The 27,134-nt window shown below is 33.5% G+C and overlaps 4 protein-coding genes across 10 annotated transcripts; 2 read left to right on the top strand and 2 right to left on the bottom strand.

Annotated features, from left to right (window-relative positions):
* Positions 1 to 1,173: 1,173 nt before the first annotated feature.
* LOC140058287 (serrate RNA effector molecule homolog) lies at positions 1,174 to 13,982 on the bottom strand. 3 transcript variants are annotated; one of them, XM_072103883.1, is made up of 20 exons: positions 13,890 to 13,982; positions 13,475 to 13,605; positions 13,017 to 13,148; positions 12,792 to 12,917; positions 12,344 to 12,505; positions 11,064 to 11,233; positions 10,671 to 10,830; positions 9,910 to 10,006; positions 9,362 to 9,415; positions 8,797 to 8,974; positions 7,938 to 8,113; positions 7,505 to 7,645; positions 6,944 to 7,249; positions 6,383 to 6,577; positions 5,596 to 5,749; positions 4,598 to 4,706; positions 4,241 to 4,394; positions 3,551 to 3,755; positions 2,085 to 2,175; positions 1,174 to 1,669 (listed from the first exon to the last, which is right to left on the bottom strand). In XM_072103883.1, exons 2-20 carry the CDS (start codon positions 13,594 to 13,596, stop codon positions 1,597 to 1,599), a joined length of 2,805 nt encoding a protein of 934 aa, XP_071959984.1. In that variant the 5' UTR covers positions 13,597 to 13,605; positions 13,890 to 13,982; the 3' UTR covers positions 1,174 to 1,596. The 3 variants fall into 3 exon arrangements, with proteins under 3 accessions (XP_071959984.1, XP_071960055.1, XP_071960137.1); XM_072103954.1 differs by having other exon boundaries at positions 13,017 to 13,145; XM_072104036.1 differs by lacking the exons at positions 12,344 to 12,505; positions 12,792 to 12,917; positions 13,017 to 13,148; positions 13,475 to 13,605; positions 13,890 to 13,982 and adding an exon at positions 11,553 to 11,825 and having other exon boundaries at positions 1,179 to 1,669.
* A 210-nt stretch (positions 13,983 to 14,192) lies between these two features.
* LOC140058490 (uncharacterized) lies at positions 14,193 to 18,159 on the top strand. 2 transcript variants are annotated; one of them, XM_072104158.1, is made up of 8 exons: positions 14,193 to 14,324; positions 14,640 to 14,766; positions 14,948 to 15,020; positions 15,139 to 15,232; positions 15,740 to 15,858; positions 16,414 to 16,604; positions 16,920 to 16,996; positions 17,441 to 18,159. In XM_072104158.1, exons 1-8 carry the CDS (start codon positions 14,193 to 14,195, stop codon positions 17,672 to 17,674), a joined length of 1,047 nt encoding a protein of 348 aa, XP_071960259.1. In that variant the 3' UTR covers positions 17,675 to 18,159. The 2 variants fall into 2 exon arrangements, with proteins under 2 accessions (XP_071960259.1, XP_071960340.1); XM_072104239.1 differs by having other exon boundaries at positions 14,202 to 14,348; positions 17,441 to 18,154.
* A 5-nt stretch (positions 18,160 to 18,164) lies between these two features.
* Positions 18,165 to 23,111, bottom strand: LOC140058625 (uncharacterized). Its single transcript, XM_072104352.1, has 8 exons — positions 22,986 to 23,111; positions 22,709 to 22,739; positions 21,706 to 21,819; positions 21,303 to 21,422; positions 20,963 to 21,085; positions 20,445 to 20,555; positions 19,996 to 20,112; positions 18,165 to 19,537 (listed from the first exon to the last, which is right to left on the bottom strand). Exons 1-8 carry the CDS (start codon positions 23,016 to 23,018, stop codon positions 19,350 to 19,352), a joined length of 837 nt encoding a protein of 278 aa, XP_071960453.1. The 5' UTR covers positions 23,019 to 23,111; the 3' UTR covers positions 18,165 to 19,349.
* Positions 23,112 to 23,544: 433 nt separating this feature from the next.
* On the top strand, positions 23,545 to 26,903 carry LOC140058001 (zinc finger protein 706-like). 4 transcript variants are annotated; one of them, XM_072103681.1, is made up of 5 exons: positions 23,745 to 23,797; positions 24,253 to 24,333; positions 24,675 to 24,823; positions 25,075 to 25,174; positions 25,538 to 26,903. In XM_072103681.1, exons 3-4 carry the CDS (start codon positions 24,689 to 24,691, stop codon positions 25,171 to 25,173), a joined length of 234 nt encoding a protein of 77 aa, XP_071959782.1. In that variant the 5' UTR covers positions 23,745 to 23,797; positions 24,253 to 24,333; positions 24,675 to 24,688; the 3' UTR covers position 25,174; positions 25,538 to 26,903. The 4 variants fall into 4 exon arrangements, with proteins under 4 accessions (XP_071959895.1, XP_071959740.1, XP_071959782.1 ...); XM_072103794.1 differs by lacking the exons at positions 23,745 to 23,797; positions 24,253 to 24,333 and adding an exon at positions 23,545 to 23,565; XM_072103639.1 differs by lacking the exon at positions 24,253 to 24,333 and having other exon boundaries at positions 23,661 to 23,797.
* The last annotated feature ends 231 nt before the right edge of the window (positions 26,904 to 27,134 follow it).

The following is a 27,134-nucleotide window of genomic DNA, read 5'->3' as shown; positions in this document are numbered from 1 at the left end:
AACTGTAAAAGAACGCAAACGGTAAAAGTACGGGAACGGTAAAAGAACGCAAACGGTAAAAGAACGCGGACGGTAAAAGAACGCAAACGGTAAAAGAACGCAAACGGTAAAAGAACGCGAACGTTAGAAGTACACGTGACGTAAAATTAACAAGCAACAGAACGATACTGAAGCGATGTTGTTTGTACCGTAAACGATGATCCATTATTTTAACGTGAAATAGCATAAAATCGCAGTACGCCAACGTCGGATATTGCGAATACAATTATAGTCTATGTGTTTACCTGTCGTCACTATATTTGCGTTTTGTTGGCGACGTTTACATCCGACAAGGACACCAAAGACTGTACACGCGACGACCTCATGTGCCATGGAATGTTTACGGAAATGAGTTCCATTCAATTAAATTGTCACAGGAATCGAATTGTCATTGTCACAGCAATTGATCTTGTCCTACATTGTTGTATCCATTGTATTTTGTTCCCTTTTTGACATGTGTGTGTGTGTATTTGTTTTTTAACGATTTAATTTTAAAATATGAACATGCAAACAGCACGTGTTTGCAATAATACTTCCACAAGGATTTGGTACAAAATTAATTTCACAAAATTCAATAAGGTCCGTGAACAAGTTATAAAAAAAACATAATAGTATTTTTCGTTATGAGATAGTACAGTGTATAGCATGTGGTGAAGCGATTCGATAATATGATGAATCAATAATGACGATATATTAAATATATATTGTCCCCCAAAAACATGAACAATAAAGATTAATAAAATGAGACTTTAAATAGGCCATTTTGCAGTTTTTTTTATTTATTGTAAAAAAAAAAATAAAAAAATAATACTGTAATTATTTTGCTTATAAAAAAACGAACGAAACGTTTAATTTTAACCAAAAACCATTGTCTGACAGACAATTTTTTTGTTTAAATTACATTTTTTTTTCTGATCCAGTTTATGGTCAATGTGAATAACTATTACGTGACATTAAAATGGCATATTCAACAAAAAATATGAAAAAATTTTTTTTTAGGGGGACAATATATCTTCAAGATTGAGAAAACGATTTTAAATGATGACGTCAAATTATACAATATTGCATACACCAAGAATGTACAGTATAATACTATAATTGGTCATAAAATCATGATATAAAATACAAACTTGAGTCGACATTTTTATTTGTTAACCATGATGTTTAATAACTTGGTCCAACAATAATCCACAGTACATTGTACAAAAATAGTGTAAAACAAAAATGTATACAATACAGAAAACCTAGAACACATTTATAAAAATCATAACATTCAGATAGGTTGGTTATTGTCTAATGTTAAAAATCATCTTCTTGATATGGTTAAAAAGTGATTATGGTAATCAAGTATGGAAGGCAGATTAGCAATGTAAGAATATCATGCAAAATTAATTTTGTTAACGATCAAAAACAAACTTAAAGTTTGGCAACAAAGCCGTCATAAAAGTTAATAAAACAGCGTACTTGATATTTACAAAATTCAGCATTCCTCTAATTGGATTCTTTAATACAGAAATGAATGCAAATTAGCAGATTGAATTGGGTGTTTTGATTGGCTTAAAAAATGTCATCATCGCCAGGAGCATCCAAATCACGATATTGAATGAGTGGTCGTGGATCTCTTCTTGGTCTGCAAAGCAAAGGATAAATTGGTTGAACAATACCAGTAACTAATGTCTGGTTACAATTGGGAAACATTTTGAAAGTCAATTATTTCATGTATGCGCTGCTTGCACAGTATTTATTACGATTTTCATTATTTAAGATTGGTTCCCATTTGGACACAACATGAGTTGACCAATCACAAACGACCTGGATGGTCCATCGCGCCCTGATTGGTCAAATTACTTCCGGTGCAGTTACGTCTAATTACAAACCAAGCTGTATGTAAATTTGTTTTGTGTTCTTTTGCAAAGTTCTTAAGCTCTGTCTACACTATCAAACTAGGTTGACAAAAAAAGTGTGATGTGCCCAAATATGGTAGTGATATGACATCATCATGTCTATATATGGGCACATCACATTTTTTTTGTCACAAGGCTTACCTATTATTGCCGTATCCTTGCGAACGGTTGTAAAATCCACCTCCTCCACCGCCGTAACCACGGTTATCATGATGTCCTCTGTCATATCCTTCTACAAAAATTTAATAAATTAAAGAATTAATATATAAGAACAAAATATAAACACATCAGGCAGAGAACATGAACTCCAAACCCCCTAGTGATATACTGAAATTTAATTAATTAATTTGAAACGATAAAGATAAGGAAATCTGTGAGAATGGGAAAACTAATTTATGAATTATTTATAAACTGTAGCAATAGTAATGTACCATGGTCGGTGTTGGGGGTTCCACAATTGACCATATCTTAATAACAATTTGCATAAATTTGCATAGACTTTTCATTATTACAATATACAACACAGTTTATACTGCTTACTTTAAGTTATGCAATCATAAAAAAATATGATGAGGATAAAGTTAAAAATAGATTACGACCACGATTGGTGCTTTGCTGTAAGCTTCTCACAATTTGCCATATGTACAAACATTTCTTTTTATGAGTCTGTGTACTTATTCTTTAAAATAATATACACTGTTATAAGTTGATATCGTTTACTTTTTGTTATGCGATCTTGTAAAAAATATGGGGAGGATAAAGTTCAAAATAGATTATGACCACGATTGTTGCTTCGCTGTAGGCCTCTCACAATATACCAGATGTACAAACATTTTTTTAATCAATCTATTCTTAATATATGACAACATTATAAGTTAATATTGTTTTCTTTCTGTTATGCAATTTTGGAAAAAATATGGTGAGGATAAAGTTAAGTAGACTTTATTGATGAATTACACACATATTGTTTGTTTTGGATTTTGAGAGGAAATCATTCAATAGAATAGTACCACAAAGGTCAGAATTAATCTCTTTGTTTCTATTGCTGTGTTTTTATTGGATTTGTTGTAGAATGTGCTTCGGTTTATTCAAATTTATTTGGAAAATTATTATAATAAATACAAAGTGATAATATATTAACTACTAACATTACAAATAAATACATTTATAGACGACCTTTCCAGGATAGCCCAAAAATGTTATTAGCTTATTGCCATTGGGATCCTTTTATAATCTAAAATACATACAAATCTAAAAATAACATTTGCATTGAGGTAGTTACTGAATATTAAAAGGTTTTAGATATTCTGCTTTAGGAACTGAAAAACATGACACTATCTAGTCAATCATTTTGTGGTTAGATTCAAACATGCAAATTAGGCCTACTTAATTACACAATACCAAATCATAAAATAACAACTATTCATTTAATCTTATTAGAATTAGATTCCTATTCTGAATAATGTAGTTCGAACCTCGGTTGGGGCCACTTTTTCTCATTCTCACAGATTTCCTCATATTTATCGTTTCAAATTAATACATATAAATACATAATTTAAACACAAAGTTAAAATTCAATATTAATTAAAGAACACTGTACAACTTACGATTTTGATTTCCCCATTCTTGTCTGTACCCTCCTCCTCCCCCTCCCCCATGGTTCTGCCCTTGATGGGACTGGAAACCACCAGCTTGTGTATTGCCATGGCCAGTTGCTCCTGGTGTGGTTGGCTGGGCAGACTTAGCTGCGACTGTAGGCTCAGGAGGCTGTGGTCTCTTTGTATCCTTTAAGTAGTTGTTAAAATACTCCACCTAGTGGTAAACATAATTAACTTAAGTTTGACATGAGACTAAATTAATTAAGACTGTTTCTAGTATTCCTTTTTGTTTTTTTGATTGTTACTAACTAAAAGCGAAAGTTTCTAAATGCCTGGATACAAAGAGGTATTGTCCTGAAAAAATAATTCTTAAATTTTTGTTGTTCAATATGCCATTTTAATGTCACATAATAGCTATCCACATTAACCAAACATTGGATCAAAAAAAAATTATTTACCTGAAAAAAAATGTAATTTAAAGCAAAAAATAGTCTGCCATCCAATGGTCCTTTGGTTGAATTTGAAAACATGATTTTATTTGTTTTTTTTCTATGGAAGTGATTAACGTGATTAAAACTACAAAATAACCTATTCAAAGTCCGATTTAAATAATCTTCATGTTTTTGGGGGACAATACATCTTTAAATCTTCTGAAGTATATTTCAACTAATTAAAACAATGAATAAAATAAAAGCTTACATCTTTCCTAACTTCATCCACCTTCTCATTGTGTTTGTTAAAGATGTGTTTTCGTACAAATTCTGGACCTTTGAACTTTTTGCCGCTGAGCGGACACAACCATTTGTCCTTTGAGAGTTCTTGCGTGTTAGCTTGGACAAACTTTTCAACTTCAGTGAAAAAAATGTAGTCAAGGGATAAACACAAAAATGTCTTAATTAATGCAAGTTTATTTGAATAAATACGCGCCTTGAGCAGTCTTGAGTGGTATGTGTGCTATAGAAATATTATTATTACACTTGTTCTCTAGTCTACAGAAAAATGATGATGATAAAATCAGAATATTCAATTATTTTTATTTTCAGTATAAAAGGATATTCTTCTGGGTTCTTCTTGCCCAGCTTGCTCCATTCTGTGTCGCCAACCGCTGCTTTTGTTTGCAAAATCGGCGCAATCTTCTTCTCAAAACTTGTCTGCCATTCCGTAACTAGGTGTCAAACAGCAACAAGCAGTTTATTATTGTATAGATCTTATATTCATAGTGATATTTAAAAAAATGAACATTTTTTTAAACATGTATTTTGTAGTAGTATTAGTTTTGTATGTTCCTTGACCCCAATAGTATTGGTACTAAATTGTTCCCAGACTAACATTATGGTCTCTGGAGAATTAACAAATGAAAATCTCTTATGTTTCATATCCAAGTATGAGCTAGTAACAAAGTGATTCATTTAAGGAGTCTATATGGTAGGATATCTTTAGTGTTTTGTTAATTATACTCAATGCAAATTCAGGTCTCCAGCCAGACAAATGTTTCTCCCTGTGGAGTGATTTATCAATCATTTTAAATCATTTAAGCTTTATTTAGTAAAGAATGACCCATCTATATTTATCATTTGTGTGAGAAAATGTTCAATATAAAGCTCTGGATTCACTATCAAACTTTATGATGTGATAAAACAAATGTGATGTGCCCATATATGGACATGATGTCACATCACTACCATATTTGGGCATATCACCACCATATTTGGGCCTACCACCACCATATTTGGGCAAATCACTACCATATTTGGGCATATCACTACAATATTTGCGCATATCACCACCATATTCTACCATTTTCGTCAATCTAGTTTGATCGTGTAAACAGAGCTATAGAGGATTACACCTTATGCCTAGGCTTAACATGTTAAGACTGCTGCTACCTGCTACCATTCTTTGACATCGGTAAAACTTCACTTTAACCTCAAATATAGGATATCCTAAGTGGTCTACAAATACATAGGGCAAGTCCTCTTTGCTGAATATGAAATTTACAAAATTACAGTATAGGGAGTGTAATTTATCACTAGTAATAAAGAAAAGAAAATTACCGTCTTTTTCCGTAAGACCTTTTGGTGGGTTAGCTCCCCGAGCATGCATTATACCGCATCGGTTAGGCATCTCGTCTTCAATAGGGTATTCACTGGCATTGTAATAGTCTACTGAATGAACAATACGAAGGTAGAACAGAAGTCGATCCAAAACCTATAGAGATAATACAAATTGAATGTATATGTCTGTTTCTTTATGTTACTATAAATTCCTATTAATGTAATTTTGCGAAATAGTAAAGGTAAACATATACAGTGCTGATGACATTTTTATGTAATATTTATTATCAATTATTAATACAAAGATCAGAGTCTGTAAATAAATGTTATGAAATGAATACAATACAATAACATAATAGATTATGCAAAATTTAAATTTTATATGATAATTCTATTATACCACATTGACGGTAAAAATAGTTTTATTGGTATGCAATCAGCCTCGGTTACAATAATAGGCCTTTTTCACAAACCGGAAGACATCTTTGATCGATGACTACCAATGCTGTGCAGGGAAGCATGACCAACAGAAATAACATAGCGTTTTCAGAAGATTTTAGGACACCACGTCAATTAAAAAATCATAACTCCTGAACGGAGGATCGTACGAGAAAAAAAACTGTACTGTAAAATGTTCTTAAAAGATTTAATTGGTCTATATCACTGTATGAATGAAAATTGTTTTTCACCGCTTAAAATCAATCGAAGTTTGAATCTGTCATGTTTGCAAGCTTTTCTATATTTCTGTTAAAATTCCAAGAAATATTGTACTTCAATTGCAACTAACCTTGTTAAGAGCGTGATCACGCTCAAATGTGTAGCCAGGAGCTTCATCTTTATGTTCTCCCTCGTCGTCCTCTTCCGTTCCTCCGCCCATCGCTATCAGCATCTCCTCTTCTGCGCTCGACTCCTCCACCAGATACTCAGTAATGTTGTCAAGGAACGGGTTGTCTTTGTAACCATGGAAAGGTACAAATGGTAGCTAGAATTAGAAAAAAAGTTGTCCTTATCAAAGAGTAGAAAAATGATAAACATGACATTGGATATTTGAAAGCAGGGACATAGTATTAACGCGTTGTTATGTTAAGTGTCTGTGTGTGACAGTGGCTGTGGGTATATTAGTACATCGGGGTAACCCCCTACTCATCTCGAAAGATGTAGTACGTTCTTTACAGTGCATATCAGCTAGATGTGTACACTGGATCTTATCTGAGAAGACTCGTTCTACCAACAAAACCATGGAGCGAGTGAGGCTTGAACCCTAGCAGATCCACTATCTTAACCGCTTGGCCACTCGCTCATATATTGAGGATTTCCCCTAGCCTCAATACATCCATAGGTTCTTTACCTTCTCTACAGGAGCAGGCTTATCCTCTACCTTCTCCTTATTTTCATCTTTCTCATCATCTCCATCTTTCTTTTCTTCACTTTCCTTCTTTTCCGGCTCTTCTTCCTTCACTTCTTCCACATCTTTTTCCGGTTCTGCCGGTGGTTCCTTGTACAAATCATACTTCTCATCCAGCATATTGATTAGCTTGGCAGCCATTTTGAGATCGTTACGCACGACTTGCTTGTGCGCCGTTATAGCACTTGTCGCTCGAATACGGCGTGTCAAATCACGATTTACTACAGGACTTAATTCACAATCACGAACCTATAAAAAAGGTTATCAAAATTCTATCATTATTATTTAAATAAATACTTACGAGGTTTCAAAAGTCATGGTATTAAAAATAGGTATGTCCTTTTTTCCAATTAGATAAAAATTGTTTTTGAAACAAGAAGTTATAGGTGGTCCCCACATAAAGGCAAAACAATTGAAACTTTTATTATATAGAAATAGGTGGTCCTTAAATTGAAGTATATTATTATTTAAACAATAAAGTAAATAAAGTGCAATATAACTTACCCTGATGCTGCTAAGATTCCAACAGATATCTTTGATATTGACCGAGCGGTCAAAGGTCGCCCAGCCATAACGCATGAAGTTCTTATCAGGCTGTGGATCAGCTAGAGCAACTCTTATAAAACCGGGGTACTTCTTGCAAATCTAAAAATCAAAATATAATAATTTCTTTTTTAATTTATTTTTTTTGGAAGTTATTATATTTGTATTTATTCTTTATTTGACGTAGTGGTACATGTTACCCGTCCATAATTTCTTGTACAAAAAGGTTTCGTAACAGCTTTTATCCAGCTGCCATGGGCACAGAATGCTTGTCAGTATACCGTACGAGAGTGATGTGACACTTTGTAATTGTTTTTGTTAGTTTTTCATTTATCTGTTTTTGTATATCTCAGAACAACCATAATTTCTATACATATGGAAGTAGTAGCAGTACCTGTACAATCTCTGTTTTTGCTATCATAACAGACAGACTCCTCATAAATAACGAGTAGGTTTTATGAAGAGGACGAGGCTTTGGTCCCGTATCCTCCTCTTTGATTTTCTCATCTTTTTTCTTAACAATTTGCTCATCTTTTGGATCTGGTTTCTCATCCATTATCTCACCTGCTTCTGTAAATCATAAAAAAAAAATTATCATTCAATTTATTTTAAAATGTATGAAATTTTTATGAAAAACGTAGCTAAATTTGATTTAAATCTAAGCACTATAAATAAATGTGTTGGTTTGATAGAAGACCTAATGTGAATATATATGTAAACATATTCTGTAATAATTACATAAATACACTAAACATAATAATAAACTTTAGTTCATCAAGGTAATTTACATGGTCGCAAACATAGTTTAAGAATATACAATAATGAGGATTTTGAAAAACTTAAACTAACAATCTAAAATAGATACGATTTTAGGCTTAGAATTAGGTTTTAATATTCACATAATATAGACACAAAATATTGAATTGGAAACCTCATTTCAAGTCTCTGAATATTATACCTTAAGCTCTGTCTACACTATCAAACTTTATGTGACAAAAAATGTGATGTGCCCATATATGGACATGATGATGTCATATCACTACCATCTTTAAGCATACTGTATCACTACCATATTTAGGTACTTCACATTTGTTTTGTCACATAAAGTTTGATAGTGTAGACAGAGTTTTAGGTTTACATTTCAGAAGAGCATATACAACAACCAAAGATGGTAATAAGCTTTGATAGCTAAATTTTCACCTTTGTCAATTATTATTTTGCCGTTGATAATAACTATATTTGAAATTAATTACCTTCATCTTTTTCCCCCTTCACATCTTCTGTTTTGACCTCTGGCTTGTTATCTTTTTTGTTGCGATGTTCTCCATCCGAGTCGGAATCGCTGTCACTGCTACTGCCACCACTACTACTTGAGCTCGACGAATACTCCCTGTCTCGCTTACGCTTCGTGCCACGCTTTTCAGCTTCATCCTATAGTACCAAATTTAAATAAGTGTCCGTAATCACTAATCATACTCTCGTTTAAAATTACAAAATTTAATCTATCTACTGCTCTGTCTACACTATCAAACTAGTTTGACCAAAAAAATGTGATGTGCCCAAATATGGTAGTGATATGCTTAAATATGGTAGTGATATGACATCATCATGTCAATATATGGGTACACCACATTTTTTTTCACATAAAGTTTGATAGTGTAGACAGAGCTTTATATGTTTTAGTGAATATTTATGCACAAAATGTGATTGAATTAAAATTCTGTCAAGAGGCCAGATGGAGGCATACCGGCAACGTTATTTTAAATGGACAAGTGCCTTCTACAGTGGATGATATAACAATTAAAACCTCAAACATACCGTTTTATCAGGTTTAGGTTCAGTTTTCTCCTTTATTTCTTCTACCTTTTCATCCTAAAACAATAATATTAAAAATTGCAATACTTATAAATAATTTTAAATATAATGTAAAATCACTTTTATCTGAAAGAATACCTGTGTAACAGTTATGTACAATATTTTATATATTTTTAAACTTTAGGCAATTGTATTAGGTGCAATTAAACGTTTAAACATTGCAATATTTTAACTAAATTTTAAATATGTAAAATCAAAATACCTGTGTAATCCTACATTATGTTTACAGTACAATCAATTATCAGTGTTATTTTATGTCTGAGGACCCCAATGGAAATAAGTTTTCTTGTAAAATTTCTTGGGTTATTCCTCGGGTCATTCTTTTAACATTGTTATCTTGTGCTTTTTTCTATGTTATGTTTGTGTTTGTATATTTGAGTGAACCGAACAAAACTGAACTGAAAAATACATTTTAATACAGACTAGTTCAAGATGTGTCAAATGAAAAATAAGGATATAGATAAATAAATAAAGAATCTGTTTAATCTTACTTTTGTTTCTTTTTCCTTCTCTTCCTCATTATCTTTTTCGTCATCCTTGTCATCTGAATCGTCAACCATCTCTCCATCTTCCTTTCCATTGTTTTCCCTATAAACGTATATTATATTCATAAGATTTGAACTAAAACTGAGTACTTGGTAATCAAGCCTAGCACACAGCTACTGTGCCACTTAAGAAATAACAAAAAATTGGAATTACATTTATTATTATTTATTATGATTTTAACTACACATTAGGTACTGTTTTCAAGTCAAGTATCATTTATTTTAAGAAAAAAAAACCAATTCATTAGCACAAGACAAGTTTCTCAATTTCAGTTTTACATATTTAGGTTGTCAAAATAAACCTGAAGCTATGTCTACACTATCAAACTCTATGTGACAAAAAATTGTGATGATGATGTCATATCAATAAAATACTTGGGCATATCACTACCATATTTGGGCACATCACTACCATATTTGGGCATATCACTACCATATTTGGGCATATCACTACCATAGTTGGGCACATCCCTACCATATTTGGGTACATCACTACCATATTTGGGCATATCACTACCATATTTTGGCATATCACTACCATATTTGGGCACATCACACTTTTTCTGTTGAACTAGTTTGATTGTGTAGACAAGGCTTTAAAATGCTATAATCTGAAAACAAGACATCATAGGATTCCTGGAATTCATGGGCCTCCTGGACTTTTTGGGCAAGTCCAGTGTTGTCCAGTTTCCGGCTAATTGGCTTACTCTGTGTTCTTTTCTTTCTTTTCTTCATCCTCTTTGGTTGGCTCGGATGCAGGTTTCTTTTCACGATTCTGTTCCACCTCATCTTCCACTTCGCTTCCTTCTTCCTTTTCATCCAAAATAGTCAAGTCCAGGTCGGTTCCACCCTCCATTTTGATGACAGCTGAAGAAAAGGTCACATAGAATAAAGCATAAAAAGACCGTATCAAAAAAATCACTTTTCTTAGGTTAAATTGATTAGGAAAATCTTACGCAACAGTGTAGACTTGTTCATAAGAGTCTTGAGTTACAACCCTGGCACTAGGTCAGGATTGAACCCTGACATTGGGATTAGAAGGCAAGCATGTTAATCACCAAGCTACAGCTCCTCAACAGAACATTTAGCAAAGTACTCACCAGCATCAAGAACTTTAATAATTTCGTCTGGTTTGTTGAACTCGCAAGATATCCCATCAAGCCAGTTTTCTTTCCACAACTCGAGGAAAACGTTCAATCGTAAACGTACTCCATTTAGTCGCGCCGCATTCTGTTGCATGCAAAGGTCAGGATGGTATTTAGTGCGAAACCTTAGCAAAATTAATAAACAAAAAAACAATATGTGAACATAAAGCATTTATGTAGGATCTGTTAAAAAGATTGTTCAAAGGTAGCAATATAAAAAAAAAAAAAATCAATCCATGCTGTTGAAAAAAGATTTTATACTAAAAATAATGTGATTAAAGATTAAAAATCATTTAAGTTTGAATCAATTAGTAAGTTGATGTTTCAGAAAAACGGTCAGTAAATATGAGAAAAAAAAACATTAGCAGAATAAAGAAATCAATTACTTTATAAAGTATTTTTTTAATAAAAATGTCCCATCAATGGGAAGAAAAACAAACAAACCTGTAACACATTATAATAGACAAACCATAATATCACGGTGAAATTACCCATAATCCTCGGCTGCAATCCTTATGAATATTCATATTGGGAGGAGTTTGATAAAATAAGCTCAATAAACAGAGCATACAATGCGAGATGGATATAAGTGCGTATGAAATCATTTCAATAAATACATGCGAAAAATCTCTTTCGTTAAACACGCGCGTATGTAGATGGACAGACGCTTTCCTGATTCTTAAGCTCAATAAACAGAGCGTATGCGAGCGATAAAATTTGACTCATGTTGTTTAACTAGATCATCGACATGATAACGTGTACTATAGGCTCCCCTGAATTAAGCGGGGTTTTATTCGGCTCAACTAAACTGTAAATGGAAGTAACATATTAAAGTGAATAATGAACAGAGAAAAAAAAATTATAAGTTAATTTATGAATGAATAATACATGAATGTATTATAAATATTAACAAGAGAGAGAACGGCACCTTGCAGAATTTCTTTCAATAATATAACCATTCTATTATTATTTTCCCCACAAAATATGCAAAATTATTATGAAAAATACTTCAAAACGCATCAGATTCAAATCTAATTTTCTCATTAAACGGAAATAAAATTTTGAATGTCCACATGCTATTTTGGCAGGGTTTTATTGTTTAATGATTGACAGTGAGAACCAAGTGGGGCCTAGTGATTTCCAGAATTTTCACCTTAGGCTAACATTAATGTTCACATCTCAAGGCCTACTATATCTTGAATAGATTTAGATTTTAATAATTAATTAATTCTTACCATTCTTGATCTTTGTGATCCAAAAAGTATTCGCTAAGCTGTGTGCGGCGAAAGTCAACTTTGTAGTCGTTGTATTTACGCACAGCCTCCTGATCGTCGATGGTGTCATCCTGCGATGCTAAAAACTGTTTGAACGTCATCATTGAACTCCCACTATCATTCCTAAAAATTCAGATAAAATGCAGTGTTTACATAAAATCTTAAGCTCTGTCTACACTATCAAACTTTATGCGACAAAAATGTGATGTGCCCATATATGGACATGATGTCATATCACTACCATACTGTATTTGGCCATATCGCTACCATATTTTGGCACATCACATTTTTTGACACATAAAGTTTGATAGAATAAGCCTCCTAATTGAATCCTGAGGAACAGGTGGGTCTACTCTTGTATCCATAATACACCATTGTATTGACAGCCTTCTGTCATTTGAACTCTTACCTATGAGACTGATTATGTCCAAAGTTCTGTCCTCCTTCATTACGGTCCCAATAATTTCCTCCTCCGCCGCCTCCCCCATAGTTACCACCTCCATAGTTGCTATATGACCTATAACCTCCAGTATTCCTAAAGAAAAATAGTGTAAATGCAATTTTAATTTGAGAATTGGTGAGTTTTTTAGGGAGATCGTAAAAAAGGTGATTCAATCAACATGAAACTACTAACCAATCTCTTCTTGGTCTTTTATTTGGTGGACTCATAGCCCTTCTGTTCGGACTGTAGCCTCTATCTCTCCGGTTTCTATTGTAATCTCGTCGTGGTTGCCAATCCCGGTTCACACGATTGTCCCTTGGCCTTCTTAAAAAAAGCACAAAATGCATAGAATAATATATATTTATCTCTTTAAATTGCAACTTATAGAATTTCAATTCTACAATTTGATACTATTGTATGATTTTGTAATTAAGTATTTTAAAATGTATAAAATGTGTAAATCGTATCTTGTTATATGGATGACAATTTTCATAAATGTTCATGTGGCATTATTATGACTATTCTAGTCTCCTGTAGTTGGTCGTAAACCTTATTTTTATTGAGGAAAATATTATTTCATTCAATAGTTAATTGTATTGTACTCTTCTACTAGTTGGTTCAAATGTATTTTTTTGTTGAAAAATGTTTACCTATCATTCCAATCTTCTCTTCCAACTCTGCGATCATCTCTGTCTCGTCTTTCAGCGTAGTCACTACGTTCACGACGGAACTTGTCTCGGTTGTGACGTCTATCTTCATCATCACTATCCATAATTAAACTCTATAAAAAAAATTACTTTAGGTTTTAATAATACTCTAGGTTTAGGCTAGGCCTACACCTGCTTGTTTTGTTGTGAGTCTCGCCGGCTAGACCCTATCGCGCCGGCCGGCTTTTAATTGAATGTTTGGTGTGGTGGTGGGCACGCACTCGGTCGGCTTAATAGTTAGGAGGCTTTAGTTACCTATATTTTGTAGCTTTTTCTTTATTATATATAATTCACTCACACTTATAAACACTAGTAAACATTTTGAAAGAAAAAAATTAACGAATTATACTAAAAATACCTCTTAAAATATAAATTATCTTCCGTGTAAAACACCTTCCAAATACAGCGCGTGGAGTCCGCGGATTTAAAATGCATCAAAAGGTAGGCTAGGTCAGTCCATTAACTAAATGTTATTTTCTTAATCTTTGTAATATTTTTGCATTTTAAATTGTAATAAAACTCATAATATAAAACATTCAAAACTATTATAACAGAAGCTGTAAAATAAAATGTGCAGAAAATCGAGTAAATTAATTTTATTTTTGGTAGATATTTAAGTTAGTAAATGAGATTCCCCCTAGAAATTATTGGAATGTTCAAAATGGCGACTTTCTCCGAGTTTTCGAGTCGCTCTGCTTTGTTGTTTTGTCATCCTTCTATGGAGAGTTTGGCTGAAGCCATTAAACAAACGTGTGATGTAGAATCTACCAAAACACCTCTGTCACCTAAAGAAGTAAACATACCGAACAAAAATGAAGTAGTTTTTTCTTAATTGTATTTCAAAATAATTCGGAAGGTCACGCTTTCTGCTCTGTGTGCGAGTGTGGTGACCTATTTCACTGGCATGGAGACAAACATGGTGGCAGCATATACACATAGGCGCCTATGTGTATATACTGTATAATTTATATTATATACTGTAAATTAAATATTATTGATATTTTTTATAAAATTTGTTAAATTATAGAAAAAATTAATTATAAAATTGTTGCAAGTTTAGTACAGTAATTACTAATTTAATTAAAACTTTTTTTATTATTATTTACAGCGCTCGCCTCAATTTAAAAGACGGTTTCAAACTGTAGAGTTTCGGAAAACTATCCACTGGAAGTCTTTCAATGATGGCTGGCCAAATCTCTTTATTGAAAATGTGAAGGAGTGTGCGGGTAGAGATGGTATGAAAAGGCTGACTTCTTAAATATATGATCTATCTTAAAACGTACAGGCAGAAAAACTAGTAAATAAAATATAACAAGTTTTCTTGTATATTCATGGAAGTATAATATCCCTGAACCACAGCTCCCCACTGGGGGTCTGGTTGACTAAAATTTACAATTTCAACATTTTTTTTTGCAGTTATATTTTTAGGAAGTTTTCATTCGCCAGAAGTTGTATTTGAACAAATTAGTATGTTGTACACAATGCCTAGGTAATTGTTTTTTTTCTAGAAATTTATTTGTTTATTTTATTTTTTATCTTTATTCATTTCTTAAAAAATATTTTCTATAAATGCTCTGATAAAATGATTGGTCATTATATTATTTCAGATATTTGGCAAGATCTTTTAAATTTATCCTTCCATATTTTCCGACTGGCACAATGGAACGTGTTGACACAGAAGGACAAGTTGTAACAGCTAAGGTGATTTAGAGCGAACCCAAATGAACCACTGTACCCCAATAATGAAGAACCACAGTGAACCCCAATGAACCAGGGTGCAACGAATCACCCCAATGAACCACCGAAACAACAATTATTCTCTCAGGCTTAATTATTAACCCCAGAGTGGCAGATCCAATTTAAAGTACTATCTTTTGCATTTCAATTTGTGAAATTTAGAGAAGACCTGGGCTTAAATCCACCACAGAACCCAATTAAAAAACATTCATCTTTTTATGTGCCTTGTTTATAGTACTTGAATGTTCCATATTTATGTGGTCTCTTAACCTCTGTCTACACTATTAAACTACTGTAGTTTGACAAAAAAAGTGTGGTGTGACCAAATATGGTAGTGACATGCTTAAACATCTGGTAGTGATATGACATCATTATGTCCATATATGGGCACATCACACAAAGTTTGATAGTGTAAACAGAGCTTTATACATTATCAATTGACACTACTTAACATTTTGTTTGTTTCTTTAGACACTAGCAATGCTACTTTCTCAAATTCCAAGTACTGCCCGGGGTCCTGCTCAGATTGTCATCTATGACGTACATTGTCTTCAAGAAAGATTCTACTTTTCAGATAATATTATACCGCGGTAAGAATTACAATCATCCGGTTGGGTTTCATCGGGAATGCTTCCTCTGTTCCTATTTTTTTACAATTTTAAAAAAAAACGCATCATTTAAAAAATATTTACATGCAAATGAATAAGTAAGATGGCTTTTTTTGCTGAGTTTTATAATAACCATGTAGGATACAGACAATTTAAAAAAATACCTTAATATATTTATAATGTTTATTATGAACTGAATAAAATAAAAATTTAAAATTGTTTGTGTGAACCTCCACTTTAAAATATTTAAATTTGTTGTCATAATGTGTGTGATTTATTATTATATAATGTAAGTTGTTAATTATTCAATGTTTATTGCGTAATTAAGAACCTTTCAATGTTAGTTACTACCTATACGGTCCACTTAGCCATATGACTTTAAGCTCTGTCTACACTATCAAAATTCTATGACATCATCATGTGATCATGTCCACAATTTTTGTCACATAGGAGTTGGGGCGGTATCAGGGATTCTATTTTCAGTGCCACAGAATTGATATCATATTTATACTGAACTTTACTTTTTGTTTGTCATAGGCTGGAAAGTGCAATACCATTGCTACTCCGAGAGGTAACAAAGCTTGAAGATGCATTCAAGCGTGATGTTTGCATAGCTTTCCCAGATGAAGGAGCATGCAAACGCTTCCAGTCGATGTTCTCGGACTTTCATATCATCACGTGTACGAAGATACGAAATGGAGATAAACGTATAGTACAAGTTAAGGAAGGTGTGATCATTTTTGGATATTCATTCAATTACAAGGGGTTTTAATGGTCTTTAATTAGTGCAACCTATCATACTCTAATGTAATGTTAATATGGTTTTTTGTGCCCTAAAGGTTTTTTTCCAACTGTACAACAATCAGTCTCAAATCCAGGATACAAAAACTGATTCATGGAATTTTCCCACACAACAGATTGTGTGCCCAAAATATTTTCGGTTAACCCATTGCCAGTTGATTGTTTTGATCGACCAATGACAGACCAGTTGATTGTTTTGATTGACCAATGACAGACCAGTTGATTGTTTGTTTTGTTACCAGGTGATCCAGATAAAAAAAATGTAATCATTGTCGATGATCTTGTCCAAACTGGAGGAACTTTAAAGAATTGTGCTGAGGTTTGTATCAAGATTAATAAGTAACAGAATATACAAATATGGTAGTAATATACCCAAATATGGTAGTGATATGTCCAAATATGGTAGTAATATGGCCAAATATGTTAGTGATATTACATCATCATGTCCATATATGGGCACATCACATTTTTCTGCACAAAAGGTTTGATAGTGTAGACAGAGCCTTATGCCTTGTTTTTAGGGTTGACAGTGCCAATAAAAGACTCTACACTAGATGAATAGCCAAGCCAACTGTGCCGATTACACAGCCAACCGTTTCAATAGCCACTTCTGTCTAAATATATGTAATATAAATATTAATCTATAAATAAGTCTATGAACATTTTGGCCAATAATCGCTCTTATGGGAGAAGTCTGTGTGAAGTGTGTTGTGTCGAAAGACAGTCAGCGTTATAAGAATAATCAATTTTGTTTTCCATTTAGGCTTTAATGAACAGAGGAGCCAAATCCGTATCTGCGTACATCACACATGCTGTGTTTCCAAAGGAATCATGGAAGTCGTTCACAACATCCAATAGCAACGTTCCATTTAAGTATCTATGGATCACAGATTCCATACCACATGCTCTTGAAATCGCAAAGCATGACCCTTTTAAGCTGCTTTCACTGTGTGATTCGATATCGCATTGTTTGTTAGGGTTTGATCTTCAAATGTAATAGGCCTATATTGTCAGTGGCATAACGGCTATGAGGGCTCACTGGCTAAACCCAGAAGCTTATGGGGCCCCTGAGCACTGCCCAGAGAAAAAAAAAACAGGCATTAAAATATGTCGAAAAATGCTTAAAAAACACCCGGCCTCCAGCGTTTGAGGGCTCCTAAACCAGGGGCCTCTGCCTTACGTCACTATATTGTCAGTTATTTGGAGTGTTTGGTGCAGTCTAGGATTTTAACTAAACATTCCTCCTGTTTTGGGGAACACTTCTAAAATGTGCAATTTATTTTAAAATATACATAAAATATTTCATAATCATAATATTTTAATATGTAAAAAATCAATAGGCAGTTTGTATAACCGAAATTGACCAAGATATGACCAAATATGGTAAAATAAGCGTTAATGTCACATAGTAATAATAAGTTTTAATTTATAATTATATTGTATTAATATTATCAAGGTAAACAATTTTTAGTAAGAATAAATAATAGGTTTTAAAGCATCATTATTGTAAATATTTCTGTTAACAAATAAAAATTGAATACTTTTTCACCAATTTAAATGTCCTATTAATTCGGATAATAGTTCTTTATCGGAGATAGAGACCATCGTCGTGCGGTTGTTAGGCTTTCAAACGTAAACAAATAAATATTGGGCCAAGTAGAGCCGCCGACAAGTTGAGCCGCCGTCGTCTGAAAAACGTTAATTTTTTATGAAGCGCCAAATGCTAATTTTCGCCACTGGTGCTCGTTTCTTTTTAATATAAGTTCTATTTATATTAGGGATAACGTTGTATTCATTCAAAAGTTAATATCACGGTTTTTAGTACTGTATATATTTAAGGCCTACAATTAAAGAAATAATTAAAAAATCTAAAACATCGCCAAAAATTATCATGTTTCCCCCTCGGTCGGCAATTGTCACAAACTACGCCATTTTTCGATAAAATAATTACATAAAATCACATTTTTTAGCAAAATATTTTGTGTATTACCATTGTACAATTCAATAAAATATGATATTAAATGATTAGTAAATAACAAATAATATTAACCTCATTCGAAGAATGTCAATACTTTTAATGTAAAAATAAAAAATACAATACCTTGACAATACATAGGCCTACTAACATCTTATAACATTACATTTATTACAAAATATTGTAAATCTTAGTAAACCCTTTACTATACATTTTTATAAAATGAGTAATTATATGATGGTCGCTGATCGCAAAAAAAAAGGTTTAAAATCGAAAATGTTTAAATATATTATAAGTATATTTTTAATTTATTAGTATTTTACTATCATCATTTCTATTATCCTATTACAGTATAGGCCTTTCACTGACGCAAATCTTACTAAACCCTTATTATACAATGAAATGAGAAAAAAATAGTAACTGTATGATCACTGATCGCAAAAAAAGGTTTTAAATCGGAAATTCATAAATATATTATTAGTATATTATTAATTTATATAATATTTTACTATCAATCTAATAGCCTATTATATGCCTTTTAATGTATGTAAATCGAAATTTTAGTCAAAGCAATTAGATTGATCAATCACGACGCAATGGATCATCAGAACCTTCGCTGGTGATTGGTCAAATTACTTGCTTTGTGTGTGGTCTAACGTATAATAGGAACGAACAACGAATCACAAAGTCTTTAGGCCTAAATTGTTTGCTTCATCTTATGAACGTCGTCATTTTTTTTCAACGATGGATGCTGAATAAATATGTCATCGTCGCAATACTTGCCGCCGAATGATGGGCCGCAGTCACACCGAAACTCCCCCAAATCATCCATGAGTAACTCACATTTTCCTTTTGCCTTGCATGGGTTAGGAATACAGGGATTGACTAATATAAACAAAATTGTTACAAATAGAGTTAGTTATTTCATACGGATCCAACAGTGAGCACAAACTCGCCAATTACAGGATGGATAAACTATTTTATAATTTTGATCGTGCTTTATAAACTAATTTGAGGCTTGAAAGTTGAAAGAGATTACAACCCTGGCACTAGGTCATTAAACCCTGGACCTTAGGATTGAAAGGCAAGCACGTTAACCACCATGCTACATCCACTTTTGCTAGTGTTTACGAACTATTTTTGGTACCAACGAAATAAAGTTCTTGCGGATATTGAACGGCAGGGGTATGTCTATGTGCCCATCTTTTTGTCTTCTTTCGGAAACTACCATTGGTTACCGGACCATACGTAATATAAAGGATTCCATCCCCACCCCCACTTCCACTAAAAAAAGTAAAACACACAGTAGGGCCTAACTATTAACAATTAAAATAAATGGTTACCTAGTTCACAATTGTCTCCAATATAACCGGTTCCTATACAATCACATATGTATGTATCATCCTCGTCTCTTAAACAATTTCCCTTGTGTAAACATGGGCTTGGATGACAGGGATCATCTGAAATAATATAGAAATTATGTTTGGACTGTTGGCGGAGCACAATATCCAACGGACACAACACGAACTCAAAACAAAAACATTTCAAAAAGTGTCTACATGTTTAAGGCTCTAATAGCTCCTGGAAAGAAAGAACATTTCCTCCAATCAGGGAGTTATATTTTACAACTCCCTGCTCCAACGTAGACAACTTTATAATATCAAAGCAAAGTGTGACACCATCGAATATTAATAACTGACCTACAACCTCTTTTTGAGACTCAGAATAATGACTCTTTAACCAACAACTATCAATTTACATTTTCGCTTACGAAACATTGAAAGTTACTTACCGACGTCACAGTTGATTCCAGTAAAACCTGTACCCAAGCAGTCACACCTGTAATCTGTATCGGTCCCAACGCACACTCCACGATTACATGGACTAGGGGAACAGGGGTCATCTGTCAAATATTTAAGATAAGATTCGTATTAAGCCAGGGCAGCGGTGACGTGACGCAGAGGCCCCTGGTTTAGCAACCCTAAGTGGTCCTCCAACACTGAAAGTCTCTGGCGTTTTTAGCCTTTTCGACATATTTTAATAAATGCCTGTTTTTTTTTTCTCTGTGCACTCCTAAGGGCCCTTCAACGCTGGGTAGTTGGATTAAACTATTCATACTCAGGGGCCCCCTATAAGCTCAGGGCCCCTGGGTTTAGCCAGTAAGCGCTCATAGCCGTTATGCCACTGCAGGACAGTATACCTATCCATAACGAGGGAGCGCATAATAACATAATATTAATCGTCTGTCAAAAATATCAAAGATTACTTTTATTTATACTTTTTATTTTGTTTTAAATATTTTTAAATCACCTATTTCACAAATGTCACCAGTGTACCCAGTACCGTTGCAACGGCACGAAAATCCACCCATTGCGGTTACATTGTAAACACACTGCCCACGATTCTCGCATGGACTCGGAGAACATGGATCATCTGTGAAAAGAATACAGTTAATTCAAGCCCTTGTCCACACTATCAAACTAGTTTGACAAAAAAAGTTTCGTATGCCCAAATATGGTAGTGATATTCCCAAATATGGTAGTGATGTAGGCTAAAAAGGTAGATACAAATGTATGTTATAGTGCTAAACAAAAAAGACGAGTGATGTGAAAAGAAGCTACTACTAGACGAAGCTGTGACGAAACCGTACCTTCCTCACACATACTCCCCATCAGTCCCGTTCCCCCACAATTGCACCTGTATCCAGTAGATTCGGTCGCATCATACAGGCATTCTCCGGGACCGCACGGATTTGGTTTACATGGATCTTCTATAAATAAAAACAATAAAGAATATTTAGAAAGAAAGTTCATCTTTTCAGATCCAGTCGGCCGCAACCCACTTTCCCACAACCTAAATTGCGCAAATTGTAATGCAAAAGATCGAGATCAAAAATTAAGTACAACGCTTCATTTCACCCTAGTTACTCCATGCTAGCACCTTCCCTTCCTACTATTTCAAAATCCCTGGATCCGCGCCACTGCAATTTATTGAAGAAACACACGGTATATGTATTACAATATTACAAGAAAAGTGAATTCTGGTGTTATTACCTTCTAAGCATTCTTCTCCTCGGAATAGAGTCCCACGACAGTTGCAGAATAACGTACCGGCACTACTTTCTTCACACTCTCCGTAATTGTAACACCGAATATTTCCACATTCCTCTACAATACACGACGAGGTAACGAAGTACTCAAAATAATTAATATATTATTGATCATGATATAACTATTTTGGATGATTTTTTAAATTTTCCATCTCATGATTTGTGTCTTAATTCTTGGTATACAACTCTTATGTTAGAGTGCAACAATGACGGCAACTGTATGTACTTAACTTTTGCAATAAAGATAATAATGACGGTATGAAGAGAGAGAAAGACAAGACAAACACCGATAGTTTGGAAATAAACTCTTTAATATCAATTCTGTTCTTTCGTAGGCCTAAATCAATAAAAAAAGAAGATTTCGAAACCCAAATAGTTATATATAGATTGATCCGTCACAATTTGCTTTTTTGACAAAGTCCTCATCAGATAAAAGATACAGAAGTTAGAAAACTTTTTATCCAGAGCTACAGAATGACTGTCTTGGATGAAAATAATATTTTTAAAAGGGCAATAAAATGACGTCATGATCAATAAGAACAATCAATGGTATTGTTCTAGTTTTATAGCCTACTTGGTGACCTCTTTTGTCAAATACTGGTCTCCCAGAGGATCGACCCAGTTATGATCAGTGGATGTGATTATGACGTCATTGGTTTGCCAAAATGGTTATCCCAGAAAAGACTACTAACTACTCTTCCCTAGTTAGGGCCTATACTAAAATAAACACTTAATAATAATAATATCTTTTATTTGTATGTAGAAAAATAATGTATCGTCTTGATTAGGATAAACATGAGTGCCTTGAAAACTCAGATTTTAAGATCTTAGTTTTAAAATCTAGGCACGACATAGCATTATATAATTTTCACACGACGAACTACTATACATGTATTAGACATCACAAAAAAACTATAGTATAACCTTAAAAAATGTTGTTCCCTTACCAGACTTATCTGTGACGGCGACAGAGCAAACCTATGAGAAAATGAAGACCCACACACGTTATAGTTAATACAGTATATAGAATTTAAAAAGGCATGGACCAACATAATTGTATTTAGTAGATTTGAAAGATAATTTAAAGACCCCTCTCCCTGTATTGAATATTTTATTGTGGCAGATTTTAATCCTAAAAATACCAGTATGAAACGATGAAAACAACAGTCGATATTTTAATCTTCGGAACAGAAACACAAAGACAACTAAAGCAGACCTACATACCACAACACAGGACAGCAAAATAATTTTCCACATACTTCCCTATATCGTTTTGCACGCAACAATAAATGAGACCGACGTAAAACGCAAATGAGAATGCACAACCAAAATTATTTATATATAAGTCTACTTTAAATATTTATTTTTACACTCGCTTCACCGACTGCATTGTTAGCTATTCATGCAAATCAAATACTAGTGTATATATCTATAACCATGAATAACTGTTTGTTTTGCACAATGCATATGTGATGAACCATATTAAATCATCATCTCCACCCTAATTAAAATCGCTGATGCGTTTGTTTAACGTTTTGAATGGTGTTCAACGGTGAATTCGGGGTTCGATCCAGTCGGGTGTCTCAGTGTTTATTACTATAAGAAGTAACACAATTTTAAATAAACATTAGGTTGACGCAAAACAAAATGCGTATTTAACGTGTTGGGACACATTTGAATTACCGAAGAAGAGCTCGTCTTGGTTGATTTAATATCTAAAATAAAATGTATACTATACTGATGGCATTTTCGGCGTGCCATAACCGGAATCACCGGGAACCATTGTACAAAGTAATCATCAAAAGTAAAGTTTGTGCACTAAAATTACACGTGTTTTACTAAGGCGATCTATATTTTAATAATTAAAAACATACAATAATCAAATTAAAATATTTATGTATTGCAATGCTGCATATTATTTTTTTTATATTCGGTAATTATTATATTTAGTTACGCAAAGCTGCTGCTAGCTAGGCCTACAATACTCCTCTAAAAAACGGGGAGAAACAGTGTTTATGATCGGTGGTAGGGGACAGGTATGTACGTGGCTTAAGCCTAGCTCTTTTATCATTATTGTCAACGCTTTTGTAAGGAACATTTCCTTCTTATAAAACTATTGTAAATAGAAAATAAACTACATGTTTCATTATAAATTAATACGATACGTTACCGTGGTACCGTAAACCATTCATTTGAAAATTGGTCCATTCTTCAAATCAATCGCCATGCTGTGTTTTTATTTATGTATTGTATTGCACAACAAAAAGCAATGGTGGTAAATACCTGCTGGATGAGCCTTCTCGACAGATGCAGTAGGGAGAATGGTGTTCCTTACTTGGGCCTAGCCTTAGTTAATAAATAACACATTTTAGTAAATATCTTTTCACCGAAATACTAATTAAAAACTGTCTTGGATTTAGTATTTGATATGTATATTTATATGTATGTTGTATCATTTTGATTTAGCTTTTTTCGCTTTTTTTTTGTACAGTATCATAAATCTCCATTGAGATCCAGTCACTGATACCCACAGCATTGTCATTTTTTCAGTAATTTGCCTTTGGATTTATATGTATGTTAATTGTAATAATTTATAATAAATATATAATAATTAATACTATAGGCTCATCAGATCATATCAATCAATTAAATTATTTTTGTCAACCCAGTTCTATAGTATACTATCATCAGATAGTAAAATATAAATAATACAAGTACTGTTTTATTTATTTGATTGATAATGTTAACGTTCTGGGATCCAAAATAGAGTCACCAAATAAACAAAATCGATGGAAGAAAAATGCTAACCGACTTCTAGAAGCAGTTGAGCTCTTTTGTCACTCCTTTGGTCAACTTGGGTCAGCCGAAATTAATAAAGAAAATAAAAAAGTATACAATTCTTTTTTTTTGTAGGTTAATCATACACAATGGCAAGAGGACAGCAAAAAATTCAATCACAACAGAAAAATGCAGAGAAGCAGAAGAAATTAAAGGCGGCAAAGAGTGGCGATAAGAAGGATTCAGCCAAGAAGGCACTGATATATACATGTAGTGTATGTAAGGTAGGTATTATAACCAAGAGTACATTAAAACCTGTGACATCATGTAGTTAAAACAGGTCTTCCTAAATTCGTTTGTAGTGGATTAACAAATCTTATTATAAATAAATTATAAAATAATAATGACATCCTAGATTTATAAAGCGCCTAATATTGTAAAACCACTAAGAACTGTACTAAAGAAAATAATTATATTATAAGTAGTAGTAGTAGTTGTTTTTTATTTTTTTAGTATTTTTAAACTTTTCTTACAGACACAAATGCCAGATGTTAAAACGTATACACAACACTTTGAAAATAAACATCCAAAAAGTCCTAAACCTCCAGAACTTGTACAAGGAGCATCCTCATAAGGTACAGTAAAAACTAATGATTTAATAATAAACTAAAAATAAACTATCATTAATTCATTGAGATTGTTTATTATTTGTAACAGAATATTGTGTATTATTTTGTATGTACAGTACTATATACCCTTCATAAAATTCAAAATATCATGCATTTGTAATTTCTTGTAAAATTCTGTACTGTAATTTTTGAAAAGACATGTGTATCCTGCATATGTGGTTCCTGTATCATGGAAGGTTGGGGTCTATGATATACAGTAGGCATCACATGTGAAATACATGTGATGCTGTATCTTAAAATTTGCCTATAATACTAGATAGATATGATGAGACTGAGAATCGGCTAACACGTTTGTGTTTTTCTTTTCAGGACTGGAATCTATTGCATTATAGGAAGCAGAAAGACCAATTTATTTTCTTTATTTCTCTTCGTTCCTTTTATTCAATTATGCTTGAAAATGTTAAAATTCTTCCATATTACTAATTTTTACTGTTAAACACATAAATGATGTAAATATATTGAAAATGTTAACCAATAAAACAACTCTACTCAGCATAACCATTTTGTGAATGTAAAGTGTGTTGGAAACATTCATTTGAACTCTTAAACTCTCATTGGATGTTAAGTAAGAGATTATGTGGAAAAGTAAATAGAAAACATGTATGTTTACAGCATACACTTCAGTGGCATAACAGCTATGAGTGCTCCAGGAGTCTCAGGGGCATCAGTGCTCCATTGGCCTCAGTGCTCCCAGGGGCCTCAGTGCTCCATTGGCCTCAGTGCTCTCAGGGGCATCAGTGCTCCCAGGAGCCTCAGCGCTCTCAGGGGCATCAGTGCTCCATTGGCCTCAGTGCTCCCAGGGGCCTAAGTGCTCCCAGGGGCCTAAGTGCTCCAGGAGTCTCAGTGCTCCAGGGGTCTTAGTACTCCAGGGACCTCAGTGCTCCAGGGGCATCAGTGCTCCATTGATCTCAGTGCTCCCAGGGGCCTAAGTGCTCCAGGGGCCTAAGTGCTCCCAGGGGTCTCAGTGCTCCAGGGACCTCAGTGCTCCAGGGACCTCAGTGCTCCAGGGACCTCAGTGCTCCAGGGGCCTCAGACCATGAGCAGCCCCAATGCAGCTGCCCATAAAATCACTATTAACATGTTATGTTTATTAAATATGTAAATAATAATAAATATTAAGTCATCTGACAATATCTTAAATTTGTATAATTTAACCAAAACTTTGGATAACCACTGCATTGTCAACTTTTTTTAATCTATTATTTATAATGTAAAATGGTAACAAATTGGATAGTTTTTCATATTTCTCTTTACATAGTGTCTACATATATATCTTAACTTTAATTTTGTTTTGGTTTTTGAAAAATGTTTTTGTAATTTATTGTTGTTTTAAAATATGTTACTTAAAACATGTCTGTTATTGGTAATATTTTGAGGTTATGTTCTGTGACTTCATCACCGGTGTGTAACCAGTGATGCGTAGCATTGGTGTGACTTCATCACCGGTGTGTAACTAGTGATGCATTGGTGTGCATGTTCCGCAATTATTGAAATAATTGGACAAAAATATTTGGGTAAAGATTCAGAAAAATAAGCTGCAAGTAAACTAAATGTTTTGGTGGTCTATTTTTTTGGTATTGACAGTAAAAATAAAACTTTTGATGTTTAAATAAATGTATGTACTGTATGTTATTGAATCTCTGGAGTCACTAACAATACAGATATTTGAAACTAATTGTAGTACAGTACATTATATTGTAACAAGGCCATATACATGGCTGCAGTCGTGTTTACCGACACGACTAAAAAGCAGACACCAAAAAACGCATGCTCCTATTAACCGACATAGTGAGCTGTAGAGTCGCGTTGCACACGACTAAAAAGCAGACACCAAAAAACGCATGCTCCTATTAACCGACATAGTGAGCTGTAGAGTCGCGTTGCACACGACTAAAAAGCAGATTCC

The sequence above is a fragment of the Antedon mediterranea genome, chromosome 1 (genome assembly GCF_964355755.1).
Source record: "Antedon mediterranea chromosome 1, ecAntMedi1.1, whole genome shotgun sequence".
Lineage (NCBI taxonomy): Eukaryota > Metazoa > Echinodermata > Crinoidea > Comatulida > Antedonidae > Antedon > Antedon mediterranea.
This window is presented reverse-complemented; position numbering and strand designations above follow the sequence as displayed.